The sequence below is a fragment of the Podarcis raffonei genome, chromosome 7 (genome assembly GCF_027172205.1).
Source record: "Podarcis raffonei isolate rPodRaf1 chromosome 7, rPodRaf1.pri, whole genome shotgun sequence".
In the NCBI taxonomy this organism is placed as follows: Eukaryota; Metazoa; Chordata; class Lepidosauria; order Squamata; family Lacertidae; genus Podarcis; species Podarcis raffonei.
This window is the reverse complement of record NC_070608.1, coordinates 8,890,273-8,912,171: the sequence shown is the minus strand read 5'-3', so window position 1 is coordinate 8,912,171 and position 21,899 is coordinate 8,890,273. Positions and strand designations below refer to the sequence as shown.

Here is a 21,899-nt window from a genome sequence, read left to right as displayed (position 1 = left end):
TTGGCTCCCGCAGCACTGCTAAGAGTTCCATTTGCCTTATTTCAAAAGAATTTAGGGTGCGGCTCAATTATTATTCAACTCGCTGGTAATAGAAAACAACAGTAAGTTTGAGTGTTTTTTGCCTGCTCACTCTCAAATATTTCTATCAAAACTCCCCTGCAGAGGTTGGGGTGACTACCACTAGACAGATTTCAACTCTACCCATTTCTGCGGGTCTTTATATTTTGAAGCCTGTCCCAAGAGGTCTGGATGTAGGATATGACCAGACTGTGTGTATGTCAGGGACTGGGCAGAGGAGGAATGGTGGAGACTGCCTCCTCGTCCTGTCCCTTTCGGGGAGGAGGAACAGGAAGACAGTATAGATTTACAACAGGGGTTTGAGGGAGGTCGCAGCTCAGAGGCAGATGAGCGGGAAAGCTGTGAAATCATAGGAGAGCTGGAACAACACCCAACTGACACATTGTCATTAGAAAGCATTCCAGACCCTCCCTCCATCTCCCAGAACCTGGCGAGCCTTAAAAGTAGGAGAGCAAAGAGCTCAAAGACAGAGATCATGTAGCAGCACCTGTAGAAGTGACGAATGAGGAAGTGGGAGAGATGGGGTCAATGCCATTATCCAAGATGCTGGGTTTTACAGCTTTTCTCTGTAAAGATTGAAATAAAAAAGGATGGTAAGAAACTTTTCCTTGTCTTTATGCTTTCCTGGGCCACCAGCTGGGAGCTGCGGACAGCATCCTGACAGTATAGCTTCATTATACATGGGGGAGAGGCTTTGGGTGGAAGCTATTTAGACCTACCCTGCCCACTTTCTGAACACTTTGCATTCTGGAGCATTTATTGGTGTTTCCTGTTTTTGTCCCGCCCCCCCCCCAGCAGACAGAGGAATGTGTCTGCCATGGATTGGGCATGGTTTCTATGTCCCCCCCATTTTCATTTCTGCTTGGTATTTTGGACTTGCCATTTGTTAATTTGGGGTTATCTACGATATTTAAGATTTCTAGGAAGGCATACCCTCCAACTTCTTGGGTCCCAAAATAGATTCCAGCTATTAAGGAGGGTGTCATGCCATTTGGTGAGATGTTCAACTCTTTGAGAATGCATATCCAAGATAAGAAGAAAATGATGTAGAGGGGAGAATGCATAAAGGCCTTTCTTCACCCAGGCCTTTGGCTAATTAAACAATCTACGGACGTAATCAAGAACACTGGCAATAGCAGCACATGAACTCTCTACAGCTTCGGGCTTTGTTGAAATGTTCAAATAAGCAGTGTTCAAGGACCAAAGCAATTCATTCCCACAATATTTCAACTAACAAAAGATGTGGTGGTGGCCACTGGGGTAGTGGCAAATCAGTGTGGGAGACCCCGATAACTACCCTCCTAGGCATGTCCATAAATGTAGGCTTCTCCACTTCCCTTCCACTATACCATTGAGAGAGGGGGTCTGGGGATTAGGAAGCTTATGGAGGAGGCCAGGTCTATCAGTGACTTCTAGCCTTAATGCATAAATGGAACAACTTCAGAGGCTGTAGAGCAGGGACATGTTGCAAGACACAAACAAAAACAGAGCCGGTCTTACACTTCCATGCCTTGATTCTAACCTGCGTGCAGATATCTGGCAGGCTGCTGCTGGAATTGCAATGCTGGTCTGATCCTCCTTTCTACTTCTTAAGTAAGTTGAATTAGTTAATTATGTTCTGTCAACAGCAATCTCTTATTCTCTGACAGGTCAGCCATTTTCCCCGACTCTAAAAAAGAAACCATGAAGAAAAAGCAGGAGGCATCCAAAGCGTCAAGAAAGCCCAAAACACCCAGAGCACACAAAGCACACAAAACACCCAAAGCACCCAATGAACCCAGTGCACCCAGTGAACCTAGTGAACCCAATGAATCCAAAGAACCCAGTGAACTCAGTGAACTCAGTGCACCCATTGCACCAACCAGTCGTGAGGTGAGCTTGAAGAATCTGTGGAATCCACTGAGTTTATAAAAACTGGAAACCCATGTTGTTATGTAATTGTTTCCCAAGGTTCAGACAGGGATGTAAAACAATTGTACGATATAGCATACAGTACTTTGGGTGGCATTCAGACTTCTGGAGCAATCCAAAACCAAGCAGAACTGCAGTAGGGCAAGATGAAGCTGCCTAGTTCCTCCATCAATGCTGGCTGGATCAGAAGGCTGGGGGAAGGAAAAAGCCTGCTCTACGTTACCCCACCCTCAGGGCCAAATTTAGATTCAGTGAGGCCCTAAGCTACTGAAGGTAATGGGGCCCTTTATATGTCCAGCTGTCCTTTGTCAACAACAAACTGCTGCTGTTTTTTGTGTTGAATATATGCTATATGGTAATTTATGGACCTAATAGGTATCTAAAGCCATTTTCACATAACAAAATATGTATTTTATCCAAGTAATTGTTGAACTGAAATACAATTAAGCAGAAATACAATTATAATTTTTATATATAGTATTATAGTAGTGTTGTTGTTGTTTAGTCGTTTAGTCGTGTCTGACTCTTCGTGACCCCATGGACCAGAGCACGCCAGGCACCTCTGTCCTCCACTACCTCCCGCAGTTTGGTCAAACTCATGCTGGTAACCTCAAAAACACTATCCAACCATCTCGTCCTCTGTCGCCCCCTTCTCCTTGTGCCCTCCATCTTTCCCAGCATCAGTGTCTTCTCCAGGGAGTCTTCTCTTCTCATGAGGTGGCCAAAGTACTGGAGCCTCAGCTTCACGATCTGTCCTTCCAGTGAGCACTCAGGGCTGATTTCCTTAAGATTGGATGCATTTGATCTTCTTGCAGTCCATGGGACTCTCAAGAGTCTTCTCCAGCACCATAATTCAAAAGCATCAATTCTTCTGCGATCAGCCTTCTTTATGGTCCAGCTCTCACTTCCATACATCACTACTGGGAAAACCATGGCTTTAACTATACGGACCTTTGTTGGCAAGGTGATGTCTCTACTTCTCAAGATGCTGTCTAGGCCTGTCATTACCCTTCTCCCAAGAAGCAGGCGTCTTTTAATTTCGTGGCTGCTGTCACCATCTGCAGTGATCATGGAGCCCAAGAAAGTAAAATCTCTCACTGCTTCCATTTCTTCCCCTTCTATTTGCCAGGAGGTGATGGGACCAGTGGCCATGATCTTCGTTTTTTTGATGTTGAGCTTCAGACCATATTTTGCGCTCTCCTCTTTCACCCTCATTAAAAGGTTCTTTAATTCCTCCTCACTTTCTGCCATCAAGGTTGTGTCATCTGCATATCTGAGGTTGTTGATATTTCTTCCGGCAATCTTAATTCCAGCTTGGGATTCATCCAGCCCAGCCTTTCACATGATGTATTCTGCATATAAATTAAATAAGCAGGGAGACAAAATACAGCCTTGTCGTACTCCTTTCCCAATTTTGAACCAATCCGTTGTTCCATATCCAGTTCTAACTGTAGCTTCTTGTCCCACATAGAGATTTCTCAGGAGACAGATGAGGTGATCAGGCACTCCCATTTCTTTAAGAACTTGCCATAGTTTGCTGTGATCGACACAGTCAAAGGCTTTTGCATAGTCAATAAAGCAGAAGTAGATGTCTTTTTGGAACTCTCTTGCTTTCTCCATAATCCAGCGCATGTTTGCAATTTGGTCTCTGGTTCCTCTGCCTCTTCTAAATCCAGCTTGCACTTCTGGGAGTTCTCAATCCACATACTGCTTAAGCCTTCCTTGTAGAATTTTAAGCATAACCTTGCTAGTGTGTGAAATGAGTGCAATTGTGCGGTAGTTGGAGCATTCTTTGGCACTGCCCTTCTTTGGGATTGGGATGTAGACTGATCTTCTCTAATCTTCTGGCCACTGCTGAGCTTTCCAAATTTGCTGGCATATTGAGTGTAGCACCTTAACAGCATCATCTTTTAAAATTTTAAATAGTTCAGCTGGAATACCATCACTTCCACTGGCCTTGTTATTTGCAATGCTTTCTAAGGCCCATTTGACTTCACTTTCCAGGATGTCTGGCTCAAGGTCAGCAACCACACTACCTGGGGTGTACGAGACATCCATATCTTTCTGGTATAATTCCTCTGTGTATTCTTGCCACCTCTTCTTGATGTCTTCTGCTTCTGTTAGGTCCTTACCACTTTTGTCCTTTATTATGGTAATCTTTGTACGAAATGTTCCTTTCATATCTCCAATTTTCTTGAACAGATCTCTGGTTCTTCCCATTCTGTTGTTTTCCTCTATTTGTTTGCATTGCTCGTTTAAGAAGGCCTTCTTGTCTCTCCTTGCTATTCTTTGGAAATCTGCATTCAATTTCCTGTATCTTTCACTATCTCCCTCGCATTTTGCTTGCCTTCTCTCCCCCGCTATTTGTAAGGCCTCGTTGGACAGCCACTTTGCTTTCTTGCATTTCCTTTTCATTGGGATGGTTTTCGTTGCTGCCTCCTGTATAATGTTACGAGCCTCCATCCATAGTTCTTCAGGCACTCTGTCCACCAAATCTAAATCCTTAAACCTGTTCCTCACTTCCACTGTGTGTTCATAAGGGATTTGACTTAGATTGTATCTTACCGGCCCAGTGGTTTTTCCTACTTTCTTCAGTTTAAGCTTGAATTTTGCTATAAGAAGCTGATGATCTGAGCCAGAGTCAGCTCCAGGTCTTGTTTTTGCTGACTGTATAGAGCTCCTCCATCTTTGGCTGCAGAGAATATAATCAATCTGATTTCGATGCTGCCCATCTGGTGATGTCCATGTGTAGAGTCGTCTCTTGTGTTGTTGGAAAAGTGTGTTTGTGATTACCAGCTTGTTCTCTTGACAGAACTCTATTAGCCTTTGCCCTGCTTCGTTTTGATCTCCAAGGCCAAACTTGCCAGTTGTTCCTTTTATCTCTTGACTCTCTACTTTAGCATTCCAATCCCCTATAATGAGAAGAACATCCTTCTTTGGTGTCACTTCTATAAGGTCTTGTAAGTCTTCATAGAATTGGTCAATTTCAGTTTCTTCAGCACCAGTAGTTGGTGCATAAACTTGGATTACTGTGATGTTAAAAGGTCTGCCTTGGATTCGTATCGAGATCATTCTATCATTTTTGAGATTGCATCCCAGTACAGCTTTCGCCACTCTTTTGTTGACTATGAGGGCCACTCCATTTCTTTTACGGGTTTCTTGCCCACAGTAGTAGATGTGATGGTCATCTGAACAGAATTCGCCCATTCCCGTCCATTTTAGTTCACTGATGCCCAGGATGTCAATATTTATTCTTGCCATCTCATTTTTGACCACCTCCAACTTACCCAGGTTCATGGTTCTTACATTCCAGGTTCCTATGCAATATTTTTCTTCACAGCATTGGACTTTCCTTTCGCTTCCAGGCATATCCGCAACTGAGCATCCTTTCGGCTTTGGCCCAGCCGCTTCATCAGCTCTGGATCTACTTGTACTTGCCCTCTGCTCTTCCCCAGTAGCATGTTGGACGCCTTCCGACCTGAGGGGCTCATCTTCCAGCGTCATAACTTTTATATGCCTGTTGTCTTTGTCCATGGAGTTTTATTGGCAAGGATACTGGAGTGGCTTGCCGGTTCCTCCTCCAGGTGGATCACGTTTGGTCAAAACGCTCCATTATGACCTGTTCATCTTGTGTGCCCTGCTCGGCATAGTTCATAGCTTCTCTGAGTTCTTCAAGCCCCTTCACCACGGCAAGGCAGTGATCCATGAAGGGGATTATAGTAGTAAGTGAGGGTAATAGGGAACTGTACTAGTAAATAATAATATAGGCCTACTAAATAATAAAGATGAATATTTTTCTAAAGTAATTTTATATTGGGGTCAAAATAAATAAATTATGTATTACATGAAATCAATCAGTAGGCATAAGACTCATACCCTTAGTCTATGCTGCCTGATCATCAGTCTACAAGCACTCTTTAATATTAGATAACAGGTACAACAGCTTGATCTACATTCAACTGTGCTGCACTGCAGTCTGCAGCTGCATACTACCTGTTGCCATGCGACCAGTCCCTGCAGAATGTAGGCACCCTATATATAGACATGAGCAAACTGGTGATATTTTAGGGAGCAGGCTAGCAGGCGGGGCTCATTACTTACATCATAGGAGCTTACACAACACAAAACACTGTTGCTGCATGTAGGTTTTGTTTTATTTGTTTTCCCCCGCCCCCTTATATTTTGGAAATGTACATCCAGTTGTTTTTCCCTTTACATTTTTTTTTGGGGGGGGGGCCAAGAGAGTGGGGCCCTAAGCTATAGCTTGTTTAGCTTATACATAAATCTGGCACTGCCCACCCTGGAGATAACTTGGCATTTGGGCATAGATGAGGCCAGATGCCATGAAGCAACAGCAGTAGGGCCAGCATGGGATTCAGTGGATGCTGAACCATCTCATCCCCCTTCTCACTTACACTCAGCAAGGATCCCACCAATTATGTTTCCACCTGGCCACAGTGAATGGAACGGAAAGCTGTGCAGCAGCAGGGCAAGGCTTGCAGAGAGTCATTCTGGGGCATGCGGGTTGAGGGAGATGTGAGCTCCATCTGTTTCTCCACCATGGAGGACCTTGCAAGGTTGGGTTGTAGCCTTCCTCATGCTTAGAGTAATCCAATGGATAGACTGCAAGTATAACCAAACTTTGATTCAGTTTACTATATTTAAAAGATCCTTGAGAGATTCTCTTGAGAGTCCCATGGACTGCAAGAAGATCAAACCTCTCCATTCTGAAGGAAATCAGCCCTGAGTGCTCACTGGAAGGACAGATCGTGAAGCTGAGGCTCCAGTACTTTGGCCACCTCATGAGTAGAGAAGACTCCCTGGAAAAGACCCTGATGTTGGGAAAGATGGAGGGCACAAGGAGAAGGGGGCGACAGAGGACGAGAGGGTTGGATAGTGTTCTCGAAGCTACCAGCATGAGTTTGACCAAACTGCGGGAGGCAGTGGAGGACAGAGGTGCCTGGCGTTCTCTGGTCCATGGGGTCACGAAGAGTCGGACACGACTAAACGACTAAACAACAACAACAACAACAACAACAACAACAACAACAACAATAAATGTAATAAACACAAATAAATAAAATAAAATAAAATAGTAGATAATAACCATCATGACTAGCAGGAGATGGTGTGGCAATGATGATTATGTTCAGCTGGAGTAGGCAAAGTATACAAATGTTGCCATTATAAAATAATGTCTTAATGTTTCACTCTATCTTTCAGTCTCCAAATGTTTTAGTGATAACTGTAGTTAATCAACGGTTACTTAATATACGTATTCTGCCCTGTACAGTCTCATCACGTTTCTTCTTCTTCCTCTTCTTCTTCTTCTTCTTCTTCTTCTTCTTCTTCTTCTTCTTCCTGCAGGATGTCCCAATGAGGCTTATTTGGATTTCAATGGCTGCCTGCTTAATTAGTGTACAATATGGATACAATATGTGGTTACTCTACACCCCTTTTGTGGTAAGATAGTCCTGTGTTTCATGTGGCTTCTTAAAGCAGGGGTTATTGTTGACCTGGGAGACCTTTTCTCTGTTGAGCATCACATTTCTTCTGGGATACATTGACAGGGAACATAGGCTGGCACAGGTGTAGCCAGATCCCAAACTAGGTAGGACACTGCTGCAAATCTCTCTCTCTCTCTCTCTCTCTCTCTCTCTCTCTCACACACACACACACAGAGAGAGAGACTCATACAAGCTTCCTTCTTAAGTTTTCCAAAAAGAAAAGAGAGGGGATAGTCATAGTCAATTTCCCAATGCATCCTGTTTTAAAAGCCAGTATATGACAAGCTACTGCTCAGTAAATAAAAGTAGAATATAGAAGGCAAAAAGGAGAGTGCTCCTTTCTCTTTGAGTCTAGATATTTAAAAAAGGGACATATTTTCCTATTGTCACTTGTGAAAGTGTGGACAAAACTTTTGTGATATTTCCTAGCAGGGGTGTCAACTTGAATACAATACGGTGTGGCAGGTAAGTCCCACCCCACATAATTGATCACAAGATGCAGTGCACACATACTGTTTGAATGGCAATGCCTATTAACTTGGGGAGGGGGTTCTGACCCCCTTAAATAGTCTTTGGGAAGAAGAAGAAGAAGAGTTTGGATTTGATATCCCGCCTTTCACTCCCTTTAAGGAGTCTCAAAGCGGCTAACATTCTCCTTTCCCTTCCTCCCCCACAACAAACACTCTGTGAGGTGAGTGGGGCTGAGAGACTTCAAAGAAGTATGACTGGCCCAAGGTCACCCAGCAGCTGCATGTGGAGGAGCGGAGACGCGAACCCGGTTCCCCAGATTACGTGACTACCGCTCTTAACCACTACACCACACTGGGAGGAGGGAAAGGGACCTCAGCCCTGAGGAGTTGGCCCCATGCCTCCCAGTTCTGAATGTGAGTGGGAGAGACATGCACACACTTTCTCTGGGCATCCCAGAATTGCCTGCAGATCCTTGGCCATCATTCAGTTGGTCCCAGGCTCTCGCATTCTGCTGCCACATGATCTCATGCCACATGAGCAGTCCTAATCTCAAGCATTTATTGTGCTTCTCCCTCAGCTCCTACATGACTTGTTCAACATAACAACCTTTGAAGAGATGGAAGATCCAGGTTCTCAGATGTATATTGTGGCTATCACCATTGCTTTATTTCCACTTGGAGCCATTTTTGGGACCATTCCTATTGGTTTTCTGGCCAATAGATTTGGCAGGTATCGAGATGAATTTGTGACTGCTCAACGACAAGGAGAGGGAGTGGCAGGGAGAGACACAGTGAGATCCATTTAGGTCCATGGAATCATACCTGAAAACCTTTTGTCATCTGATAAAGCTTTGTTTGAAGGTAGTCAGAACATGCCTACCAATTGCAAGATAATCCCACCAATGCTGTTTTGATCAATTTGGTACTTAAGACATCATCTAACATACACCAGCATATTTTCTAATATACAGCTGTGGAAGAACCCAGAAGTTAGTGGTAGAACACATGTTTACATTCAGAAGATCCCATTTTCTCTCATCATCATCCCTCAATTAAGAGATTTTATCTAGCACAGCAGAAGGTTTCTAGCTCTGGTGGAAATATACGAGCAATGCCTCCTGATATTTATTAAGATAAAGAAAGTGTGTGAGTAATTTTACAGTGCTTGGGTATAGAAGTTTCAGGGCCTTCCATGGGTCCTTGTTTCCTCCCATTCCTCCCCGAGGGCCTTCTGGCAGTTCCCTCATTGCGAGAAGCAAAGCTACAGGGAACCAGGCAGAGGGCCTTCTCGGTAGTGAAGCCCGCCCTGTAGAACGCCCTCCCATCAGATGTCAAAGCGATAAATAACTACCTGACATTCAGAAGACATCTTAAGGCAGCCCTGTTCGAGGAAGTTTTTAATCTGTGATATTTTAGTGTATTTTTGGTTTCTATGGAAGCCGCCCAGAGTGGCTGGGGGAACCCAGCCAGATGGGCGGGGTACAAATAATAAATTATCATTATCATTATCATTATCATTATCATCATCATCATCATCATCATCATCATCATCATCATTATTATTAAGGGATTAGGAGATTCCTCTAATCCTATAGTTCCTCTCCCAGCTTTGCTGCTTTGATGGTATCATATATTGGCATCTTCCCACCTCACCGCCCCCTTTCACTGTCTTTTCAGGAGAGGAGCTATGAAGATAACGACCTTTTTGAGTCTGATCCCTCCTGTCCTATTGGCTGTTGGTGATACCGTAGATATCCATGAATTCACAATTGCTGTACGTTTCTACACTGGGATATGCACAGGTGAGTCACGGTCCCAGGATTAGTAGTTTGGCATAGAATTCATCTTGTTAGTCTGTGCTGAGCAGAGACACTAAGCAATAGTTTGTTTTCACAACAGAGGGAGGGTGGGCTGCCAAAGAACCAAGTAAAGCAGTATCAGTGTGTCTCATTTTCACAAACATCTCCTTAATTGACTTTGGAAACCAGTGTTGTGGCTCAGATAGGCCACCAAGGATGAAGAAGCTGGTAGAGGTGGCCTTGAAACTCTATAGGACTGTGAGCTGGAAAATGGATTTTTGTAAAATACGAAAAGAGGAATCACTGTGCAGAATTATTATTATTTAAATATAAGTATGGGATGTCCCAAGGCCTTGGGTTAATTGGTATACTAATTATTGTACCAACAAATACACCACCATGGAGGTTGTTTGACCGTAGTTTCCATCCATTGCAGCCAATAGCTATTCCATGGCAACTAGACAGAGAATTGTACATGAATTGTAGTCCACTACTATCAGTTTGGCTTGTCCTGCTACCTTAATAGTGGCCAACACTATTAGTTTGAATTAAATGATTTAATGCCATTTCTCAGAGATATACTGGCTCTGGGCAAGTTCCAACAAAAGAACATTTCCAAGTTGAGAGGCAGCTACTGAGAACACCAATCTGTACGCCCTTGTGGGGGCCGGTTTGGTTCAGAGCTACAAGTGGATGGTGTTGCCATATCTATGGTGTGAGATGTGAAATGTCGGTGACATTTTGCAGAATTCTACAAAAGAACAGCTTGGCAACATGAGATATGACTTGCACGGCCTACTGGAGCCTCAGGGTTGTTCATACATTTTTATTTTTATTTTATAATTAATTTTTATTCAAATTTCCAATAACCATTCCAATTACAATTTAACATCCAATTTAACTTATACATCTTGTAGACTTCCATCAGCCTATCTGACAATTTCCATATTTATCACAACTTTTCACATTCCTAAAGTTTATGTTGCACTTTAACAATCCTTATTTTATCTTTTCCTTTGAGCGACATTCCTATCTATTCTTTTCACAGAGCTTCCTGAAATCCAATGAGCGTTATTTCCTGATCACACACTGTTTTGATATACTCTGTAAATTTATTCCAGTCCTCGGTGAATCTCTGATCACGTTGGTTTCGAATTTTACACGTTAATTTGTCCATTTCTGCATATTCCATCAATTTCATTCTCCATTCTTCCCTCGTTGGCATTTCTTCCTGTTTCCATTTTTGGGCCATCAAGATTCTGGCTGCTGTAACTGCATATCTAAATAACTTCACATCTTTCTTTTCAACATCATTACCTAATATGCCTAATAACAATGCTTCTGGTTTCTTAACAAGGGTTGTTCATACATTTTGCACATATCACATGTTCATTGTGATTTGTCTGCTTATTTATCAACTAAATAGGACTAATCTCCGTTGTTGTTCCTCTGTATCTTGGAGAGATCGCCCCTGGAAGCGCGAGGGCAGCTATCGTCATGATGCCCCAGCTATTTTATGCTTTGGGCATCTTTGCGGGTCAGCTAATTGTTTTTGAAGAATTATTTAAGATGCGAGAAGGTAATTAAGAGAAATTAATCCTTTGGCTTATACGAGATCAGACACATGGCCACAGTTTCTCCACATTGTCGTCACTCTATCTTCTTGCACAGGTTACGTGATTGTGATGGGCATTTCTGGGGTCATGCCAATTTTTCAGATCATACTACTACCCTTCTTTCCTGAAAGTCCGAGGTATCTGCTCATTCAGAGGAAGAACGCAGAGAGTGCAAGGGAAGGTACGATACCCTGAATTGTATTGAGATTTCTAGTTGTGAGCATCATATATAGCCATGAGAACGCATCTGGCTGAAGAGACATCACCCACCATTGGCCAGAATAATGACTGTTGTGACGTGGGGTTTGTGATTTCAGCTCTCTTGACATAATGTGCTGGAGACAGTTCTGTAGTAACACTTCTTTATTAAAGCAAACAAGACTGAGAACTGAGGAGGGGAGAGCTACATTTATAGGGACAGGGAACTAGCTAGCAAGGATACATTTTGGAGGGAACAATATCAGGCAATCACAGTCCTGCCTTTTGGAGGAAACCAATAAGACAGAGGATCCAAATACAGCAGCTTAAATGAACCAATAGTAGCTGTACCCTCTGGAACCAAAAGGCAGTTACTTTTGTCAAATTCAAGCCAGCAGAGCCAGCGAAGCTCTGAGGAATTTGGCCACCCTCCAGGTGCCCGGCTTGAATCCTTGTTGACCTCCCTGTCCTGGCTCCCGGCAAGATCAAGGCGAGGTCTCTTCGGCGATCCTTTTCAACGTGAAAAGAACACACCACTCCTCCCCCTCCCATCACCAGGGGGGGGGAAGAGACAGACAGAAATATATCTACATACTTTTATTTCTGTCGTTCCAGAAGTACAGAGAAACCATGTCTGTACCCTCTCATCCCAACTGCAGAGAGAGACTAACTCCACCCATGTACTTCCAGTACAGGGTCATGTGACACTCTGAGCTAACATCCGGCGCTCAGTACACTGTCCCTTGTTCCCACGGTACATTCCAATAACATCAGTTTCCTGTTTACCATTCCAGCCACCTGGAGCTCGCTTCTGCATTGCTCCTTTTTCGTAACAACTTTACCCTAATGCAAATACAGACAATAATAATACAGATATAAAATCCTTTGACTCAATACACAACAATGACCTCTCCCCATTCTAGCATTTTGAAATAATTGCTTATATTCCCATGTTATTAATTTAGAACCAACCACATCCATTTCATTACAATGTGCACACATATGAAATATTAGTGTAAATGATTATACACATGTTTATGGCCACTGGGCTTCCAATGGCTCCTAGTAATGACGGTGATACATTACCTCTATTATTAGAGGCTGTTGTTTTGTTTTAGTTTTTATAGTCTTGCTGTTCAGCAGGTGGTGGATGTTTGGAAAATATACAATAAAGCTGCAATGAGACAACTAATTCATAAAATGTATATAAAACACCAATAAAAATATTTAAGTAGGAACTGAGTAAAATACTGCTTCAATCAGCAATGTCGCTGCCCACCCCCAACCCGACCTCAAAAGAAGTCTGGACAAGGAAATGGTGTCTGCATGACATACATAGCCATGAGAACCTATCAGGCTGAAGAGTTGTTTTTTTCCAAGTTGATGGAGTTGCAAACAGATTTTTTTCTGGAAGCAGTTGACATGGAAATGAATGCTAACCTTCTGCTAGATATCCAGAAGAGACCTTTAAGTTGTGGGAAGGATCACATTAATTGTGGAAATTATCAGTTAAATAAATGCCTGGAAGTGGAATAAAGTACTGTCTGAATGCAGCCGAATGTGCAAAATGATTGCTGACTCCTCCCCACTACTGCCTACTGGGTTCCCCCACTCTCCAAGTTTTAGTTTCATTTGTATGTGACTTCCATTTTCTGAAAAAAGTCCCTTTTTTTTTTTTTTTTTTGCTTTGAATAGCTTCCTTAACTCCGTTCATTCACCACAGTGACATCCCCTTGGCCCTGTTAGATATTATTACCAATCAGAGTTGTATATTCTAGCTGAACATTTATGCTGACCATTTTAAATAACTTCCAGACATTCTAAAGAGATTTGACCCTCTGGACTTCCCCTTTTCCGCTTTCTTCTTAACAATATCCTCATTCTTCTGAAAGTCTTATTCTACTGAATTCAAATACTTTCTGCCTCTGTTCCCATGCAGAACTGAAGGTTCTGAGAGGCAAGGATGATGTGGAGAATGAAATAGACGAACTCCGTCAGGAGGACCTCTTTGAGAAAGCAGAAAAGAACATGACTGCTGTTAAACTGCTGTCATCCCCAAACCTGAGATTTCAGGTCATCACCACAGTTCTCTTGACAAGTGGTGCACAGCTTGATGGCATTGGTGCGGTAAGTAAGGCAATGCCCCCCTTAAAAAAAATGTTTGGAGGTGGAGTCAGATAAATGAGGGCTCATAATGTTTAATGGCTGTGGCACCAATTATCACTGCTTGTCTCTAGGCACAGCAGATTATTTCTACTCAGTGAACTACTCTGTGGGTTTTGTTGGGACTTCAATGTCCATCAGTCATAGCTAGGAGCTGCTGTCCAATAGGACCTGGAGAACCACAAGTTCTCCATCCATGCACAAGTTATAGTCAGGCTCTAGGGGAAATATGGTATTGCCTGGGAGTAAAGGTTTGACTGCTACAGAGCACTAAGATCAGTTTGGTTTAAACTTGAATCATGCAGTGGAAAAGATTATCACTGGGCTTTCTGAAATTTTGAGTGTACTACATTATTTGTGTGCCTAGACCCCATGACCTTGCAGTTCCTTAAGGGTGATTAATCAGACAAGACAACAGCATATGGTTTTATGGGATCAAATAGGCCACAACTTTTACTGGTTACAGATGTGAGTGGTTTGACATAGGCATTGGGTGAAACCAAACTATATTATATTATATCATGCCAGCCCAACTGCTGGGAGTGTGTCTAAGGAGAAACCATCATTAGGGGAAGACCTATGACCTACATCAAACAGGGGTATCCCCCCCGAGTGTGGTATCCCCCCCCCCAAGTGTGGAGGAGTAGGAGTGGTGTGGCCCTAGACCTCATCTGGGCTTCAGACCATATGGGTCTGGGCTTGGACCATAAAGAAGGCTGATCGCTGAAGAATTGATCCTTTTGAATTATGGTGCTGGAGGAGACTCTTGAGAGTCCCATGGACTGCAAGAAGATCAAACCTATCCATTCTGAAGGAAATCAGTCCTGAGTGCTCACTGGAAGGACAGATCCTGAAGCTGAGGCTCCAATACTTTGGCCACCTCATGAGAAGAGAAGAGTCCCTGGAAAAGACCCTGATATTGGGAAAGATGGAGGGCACAAGGAGAAGGGGATGACAGAGGACAAGTTGCTTGGACAGTGTTCTCGAAGCTACCAGTATGAGTTTGACTAAACTGCGGGAGTCAGTGGAAGACAGGAGTGCATGGCGTGCTCTGGTCCATGAGGTCACAAAGAGTCAGACACGGCTAAATGACTAAACAACAACAAAGTCCAGCATCTTGTTCCCCACATTCGCCAACCAGATGCCTAAGGAAACCCTAAACAGGATTCTTCGGTTCCTCAATATCTTCAGTCACCACCAGTTGCTCCTTCATTTCATATTAGACTATTATTTAGATATAATCTGGATGTCTGACAGTTGACAGTTAAGTCCAGTCGTGAACGAATATAGGGTTGTGGTGCTCATCTCGCTTTACTGGCCAAGGGAGCCAGCGTTTGTCCGCATACAGCTGTCAGGTCATGTGAGCAGCATGACTAAGCCACTTATGGTGAAACCAGAGCAGCACTCAGAAACATTGTTTACCTGCCCACCGGAGCGGTACCTATTTATCTACTTGCACTTTGACATGCTTTCGAACTGCTAGGTTGGCAGGAGCTGGGACCAAACAACGGGAGCTCACCCCATTGCAGGAATTCGAGCCACCAACCTTCTGATTGGCAAGCCCTAGACTCTGTGGTTTAGACCACAGCGCCACCTGCGTCCCTTACCATATATATACCACTGGTATATTTCTTTGGTTTTAACTTGGTTGTATTATGGATTTTAATATGGTGGTAAGCTGTTCAAAGGCCCAAGTTAATGGTTGGTATGCCGATAATTTAATAATATGCTGGATGAGGCTGGTGGCCTAGCAGAGAGCCAGTGTGGTGTAGTGGTTAAGAGCGATAGACTCGTAATCTGGGGAACTGGGTTCGCGTCTCCGCTCCTCCACCTGCAGCTGCTGGGTGACCTTGGTCTAGTCACACTTCTCTGAAGTCTCTCAGCCCCACTCACCTCACAGAGTGTTTGTTGTGGGGGAGGAAGGGAAAGGAAAGGACTAGGGAAAGGTTGACCAAGACTAGACTATTGATTATTTTTTTCTGATTTCAGGTGTACTATTATGTAGATTTAATCTGGATGTCTGTGGGGGTGCAAGAAAAAATGCTCCGGTACCTTCGTATGGTATTAATTGCTGCTGGCTCAATCGCACTCTTGATCACGGTAAGCCTTTTCCACTTCTTTGTCTCTTTCCTTTTGAATCTTAAAACTCACTGTTCTTCAAAGGAAATAAATTTAAGTTTCCCAGTCTCCCCCCGTCCACAACAGCCCCATGAAAAATAAACATTTTTTTAATTATAGTATTATGAGCGTTCTCTGAGCATTCTTTGTCAGAGAGCCATAGTTATTTACACACAGTACCTGTATTCTAGTATGCATTGGAAGTTATCCAAAGGGGTAAAAAAGTCAGCTTGAACATTCTGTTTTTGCATCAAAAATAATTTTGCTTATTTGTTTCTTTCATTTTGGAGGATACATTCCTATTCACTAAGTGAAACACTTGTTTTCATTCCATTAGTGAATTTATGTGGAGGGGTAATAAGATAAAAAGTATCCAGACAATTGAATTTCAAATCTAGACTAACTGTAAGGAGAAGCCCCTACTGCAGAAGAACCAAAGTTCTCAAAATTCCCTTAAGAAAGTCCAATTAAATTTAAATTGTCTGTGGTAAAGATATACCCTATAAGCTGCAATTCTATACAACAGGGGAAACCAATCTGTTGTTCTTCAGATACTGCGACTTTTTGAACAACTGAACTTTATTACTTAATTTATTTATTACTGACTTACTGAACTTTCTCTACACCTTTTCCTCATCCAGCTGGCTGGAGCTGATGGGAGTCCTTAAGATTTAGGGAGTACCATGTTGGCTAAATGTGCAAACTCAAAGGCACACCATGCTTCAATAGCTGTTGTTTATATGTGGATTCCTCCATAGTGAAGGGTATCTTCATTCAGATATGACCGAGAACTATCATTCCTTAGGGACACGTATTTTTAGCAAAATGCTGGTATCATCAGTCAACATCGCACATGGCAGTAGCACAGTTTGATATCATTTACTACCACTACAAACTACAAATGATAAACAACATTATACAGCATTACTTCAACACGAAAACACAACTATCCTGTCTTAGATGCCTACAGAAAACTTTTTATTATTATTTCAGAAAGTTTGCTTTATTTGAAAATTTTGCTGATTTTATCTGTGCTCTGTTGATCATTATTTTATATTTTTAATGTACACCATTTAGATATTTTAATTTTGATTAAGAATAATAATGTAAATTAAATTAAATTAAATTAAATTAAATTAATTTAAATACTACAGTGATTTCACTTGTGCACTTGATGAGAATTGCTCATAAAAAACGTTCTCCAAGGCAGGATTCTCCTGAGAAGTGTAGGAATAAAATACATCTGGTTCTTTTAAGTACTTGGGGTTTTCCTCTCTTCCCTTTGTCTACTATAGTTTTGCCCCTCGCTCCTGGTTTTGTGGTCTGTTTCTACCAGAGTCCAACCCACACCGCATAACACCACTGGCTTTTAAAATTTTATTAGCATTTTTATCCCACCCTTCTTCCAAGGAGCATGGGGCATTCTCATTTTATACTCCAAAGAATCGAGTCTAACACTACTTACTACACACCTCATTGCTCTCATAATAGGAACATTGAAAGATTCTTGTTGGAGACTCTAGAAGAGAAAAAGGCCCATCTAGTCCAGAATCCTGTTCTCAGAGGGTGTGAAGTTATGTTGAAAAATATCCCCCAAATACATAATTAGGTTACACAGTGGTACGTCCGGTTATAGACGCTTCAGGTAACAGACGTGTCAGGTTACAGACTCCGCTAACCCAGAAATAGTACCTCGGGTTAAGAACTTTGCTTCAGGATGAGAACAGAAATTGCGCGGCGGCAGCGAGAGGCCCCATTAGCTAAAGTGGTACCTCAGGTTAAGAACAGACCTCCAGAATGAATTAAGTTCTTAACCAGAGGTACCACTGTACAGCATTAGCTTGCTTACACTGACACTATCAATGAACTCTTAAAAGGTTAGTTTGTCTGGACTTGCCTTTGGAGAAGCCACACTGATATATTCATCCATATGCTTCCTAATATTAGCTTTAATAATGCTTTCTACCAGTTTTACAGGAACCAATATAAGCTAACTTATGTTGCATTGTACTTTCCTGTATCTCCTTTCCTCCTCTTTATATTCTCTAGATGTATCTCGCTGATTCTAAGGGACATAGGTATCTGCTTCTGATTGGCTTTGCGATGTGCAGCATCGTCTGTGTTCTGTTAACCTTGGCCCTGGAACTGGAGGTTTGTAATTGAGAGTTGAGAATCACCAAATGGGCTGTCATTTAGCCCCATTCTTGCTCCCCCTATACTCCGTGCTATGTAATGGCAATAAAGTGGAAGTTGACTGTATATGCTGATGGGTACATATGTAGAAGGAGACTTGAGAGAAAAGTTATTTTGGTTTATACAATTCATTTGGATTTTGTGCAAAGGCTTGAAGGGAATGGCTAAGAATGGACATAGTCTCACATCTGTGAAAGTCATATGGATGTTGCAAGACAACTCAGAGAGATGGAGATCTTGGTGTTCTGCCTCACCTTCTGTATTCAGTTGGCCAGCAATTCTAGACAAAGTGCTTGCTGTCCCATTGATGTTAAGAGTCCAACTCCCATCAGGCCCAACTAACATGGAAAGTGGTGAGGGATGATGTGAACTGTAGTCTAGCAACATTGACAACCCCAGCACTAGATAAGGGGCACCTGTTAATATCACATGTACATAACTGAAATGCAACCTACTTTCTCTAACAGGACACCATCGACGAGATGGCGTATGTCAGCCTATTTTTAGTGCAAGTATTTGTCATAGCACACTCCATTGGACCAGGTAATTGCTCACATTATGTTCTGATCCCCTTAAGTGATCTGCAAGATATTAATTGGATAGAGGAATATTTGAGTTCTATGGTGAAACGTTGATCCATGTCATGAACCCTTTCTTTCCACCAAGGTCCACTTCCAAATGTAATTGTGGTGGCAATGTTCCTTCAGTCGTCACGGGCCTCAGCCTTTGTGATTGCGGGATTTGTGCAGTGGTTCACACACTTTCTTATGATGATGGTGTTCCTTCAGATTGTGGTGAGTGATATTGATAGTCAGCTTGATGCAGGGAGCAAGGTTTGCGTCAATGAGCTACATCCATCTCTGTTCCTCACCATTATCCACCCACCCAGCCCTCAGGTAAAACCCAAGATATGAAGCCATAACCTCAGATGGATGGATTTGTCAGCATTCTTGTCTTGTGCTTTGTTCAATGTGAGCATTAAGGCATCTTGAAGATGTGCATATTTTCTAATAAGGTTCAAACAATCTGAACAATATTCAAATGCCCAGTTGGCCATGAAAACCACTGCTTAGCCTTGAGCAAATTGCTCTTGCTTTCAGGAAAGGAGCCATAGTTTTGTATGCAGAAAGTCCCAGACCTGATCTCTGGTATCTCCTGGAAAAGACCTCTGTCTAAGGACCTGCTGCCAGGCAGTGTACTGGACTGGTTGGACAAGTTGTCTGACTCTGTACAAAGCAGTTTCATGTGTTCATCTTTGTCTGCTGCCAGGTGGTCTGGGCCTTAACCAGGAACTGCTTTAGCCAAAGGGTCAGAGCTACTGTAGACTGTATGTGCTCAAGCCCACTACAGATATGGAAGGGAATAAGAAGTATGTAACTTCAGCTTCTGTCAGTGGCATAGCGTGGGTTGCTGGTGCCCAGGACGGGGCAAGTGTTGTAACTCTCTGAACTGGGCATTGGTCAGTCTCTTTGCCGGCCAGTATCTAATCAAGGGATCTAATCAATCTCTCCTTGCAAAGTAGTCCCAACTTGGGAGTAGAGATAAGGCAGAGAAATGCAAAGCCAAGAGCACCGCTGTGTTGCCCTTGCCCTCCTGTCCTTGGAAAAAGGTGTTCTGGGCAACAAACGTGGCTCCATAATTGCTTTCCCCCCTTCCTCTTCCTCCCTCCCTCCTTGGTGGGCTCACTAAAACCGCCCCTCCCCTCTCCTTCTCGGTCAGCCCAGGGGTGGGGCATGTGGGGGTATCCCTTCACCAGCTGTGAGGAGAAGAAGACGCTGTTGTCACCACGCCCCATAACCCCAGCCTGGGTGTGGCCTGCCTCCCTGCAGCTCCAGGGAGCCTTTTGTGGCAGCACCTGGTTGCTCTCCTTCAGAAATTTGTGCCCAGGACCATGCCCCCCCTGCCCCCCACACTATGCCACTGGCTGCTGGGATTGGTAGAATGTGTGAAGCCTCTGAGTTTACTACTCTACATAAGAAATCTTCCAGCCTACTGCACACATCTTAATCCTCTGCTTCCAGTGGTTGAGTGGGTTGCAGGATACACACTTCTTATATCATCAAACCTTGTGCTTGTGTACCCTAAGCTCAAAATAACAGCTGCTGTTGGAGGAAGTAGCAATATACAGTCATCACTTGGTTTCCCCACTCTCTATCAGTAGTGAGGCAAGCAAGCTGACCCCTGCTGCTACGACCCATGTTACCTGTAGAAGGGCTCTTTTTGTAGAGCATGAAGAAGTAGCCAGCAGTTCACCACTGAAAACTCCTCTGGTCAAAGCTGAAGGGTTTGGGGATGGCTGTTTGTTGAATGTAGTGGAGGAGAACATCCTTGAGGAGTTACTCACTCTTAGGTGTAGGTGAGATGATCACATTTAACAGTGATCTTGATAGCTCCTCCAAGCAAGACAGGAGCAGCATTTTGGACGGTGGCATGGGCAGGGGCTCGTGGTTCCACCTTGCAACATCCTCCAGCTTTTCCTATGCCAGAAACTCAGATTGAGGATAGAAAATCAGAAGGAACATGGTCTAGAACATGTGGTTCCCAACCTTTTTATTTTTACCATGCCCCACCCAAGTATCATATGGGCATTTTCCTATGCCAGAAACTCAGACTGAGGATAGAGAATCAGAAGGAGCCTCAATGAAGTGTCAGCAGAGCATCGTGTAGAACACGTGGTTCCCAACCTTTTTTTGGCCATGCCCCACCTAAGCATCTCTAAAATCCTGATGCTCCCCCCCTTGACATATTACTCTTATTATTCTATAAGTGAACTCATATTCACATGTTAAAATAGTTAATATCTATTCACTGTTAATAATTCATTCTAAAATTGCCCCCCCCCCAAATTCAAATTGCCTCCCTGTCGGGTGTGTGCCCCACGTTGGGAACTACGAGTCTAGAAGCACTTTGAGCTCCTGGGCGGGGTGAGAATCCCAGAATGATATGTGTGCGAAATATGGATGAATACAATTCTCTATTATGCTCAAGTCTGTCCTTTTCATCTCCAGGTAAAAATCGGGACCTACAGCTTCCTTATGTTCTTGCCTTTCTGTGGAGGCCTGTTTTTTTTCCTCTTCAAGAATTTCCCAGAAACCAAGAATAGGACCTTTGTGGATATTAGAAGAATCATAGCAGTCCAGAAGCTTAGGAAGTCCAACCTTATGAAACTGACAGAAAAGTAGAAACTTGGGAAGCACCCCAAGCATTTTATTTATTAAATTGTGTTTAATAATGATTCAAGAGAGCACTTCTTGTTATCCTTTACTTGTCTTAGCCCAGTTGACATACTTATAATAGCAGTTTCCCTCCTGATTTGAAGGCACAGCCTTTATTTTAATGTTAACCCCCCCCCTCCATATTCAGGCTATTCTGTGAACGTAGGTAGATTTCAACAAAGCAGAAGATCTAAACCTCACTAGCTACCAGCCTTCCAGGTCTTAGTAGCTGTTTGTGAACATTGTGTGAACAATATTCTGGGTGGTCTGAAGCAGATACAGCTCTGGGACAGACTGCAGCTCAATGGCTGCAATTGCAGCTTGGGAATTTGAAAGAAGCTTTTCAAGTCTGATTGGAAACCAGTGAGGAGAGAGGGGGAGACGCTTAACTCATACTGAAGAAGCCTTAAATAAGAGATGAGGAAACAAGTGACCTTCTAGATGTTATTAGACTGAAGGTCCATCATCCCGAGCCAGCAAGGCCAGTGGTCATGTATGATGGGGGTTGGGGTCCAAGAGGCCCCCCAATCTTGGCTTAACTCAGGCTGCCCATATATACCAGGGGTGTACATCCACTTTTAATGAAATCTCAATCTTGAGCTAAATCAGCCTGTTTGGACATATTCAGACT

The 21,899-nt window shown here is 43.1% G+C and overlaps 1 protein-coding gene across 1 annotated transcript; it reads left to right on the top strand.

Moving 5' to 3' along the window:
- Positions 1–21,288, top strand: LOC128417053 (solute carrier family 2, facilitated glucose transporter member 5-like). The gene is made up of 13 exons (XM_053395244.1): positions 1–101; positions 1,728–1,950; positions 7,357–7,452; positions 8,545–8,696; positions 9,644–9,768; positions 11,192–11,344; positions 11,437–11,562; positions 13,519–13,706; positions 15,732–15,842; positions 17,910–18,011; positions 18,521–18,596; positions 18,720–18,847; positions 21,062–21,288. Exons 2-13 carry the CDS (start codon positions 1,762–1,764, stop codon positions 21,233–21,235), a joined length of 1,620 nt encoding a protein of 539 aa, XP_053251219.1. The 5' UTR covers positions 1–101; positions 1,728–1,761; the 3' UTR covers positions 21,236–21,288.
- The last annotated feature ends 611 nt before the right edge of the window (positions 21,289–21,899 follow it).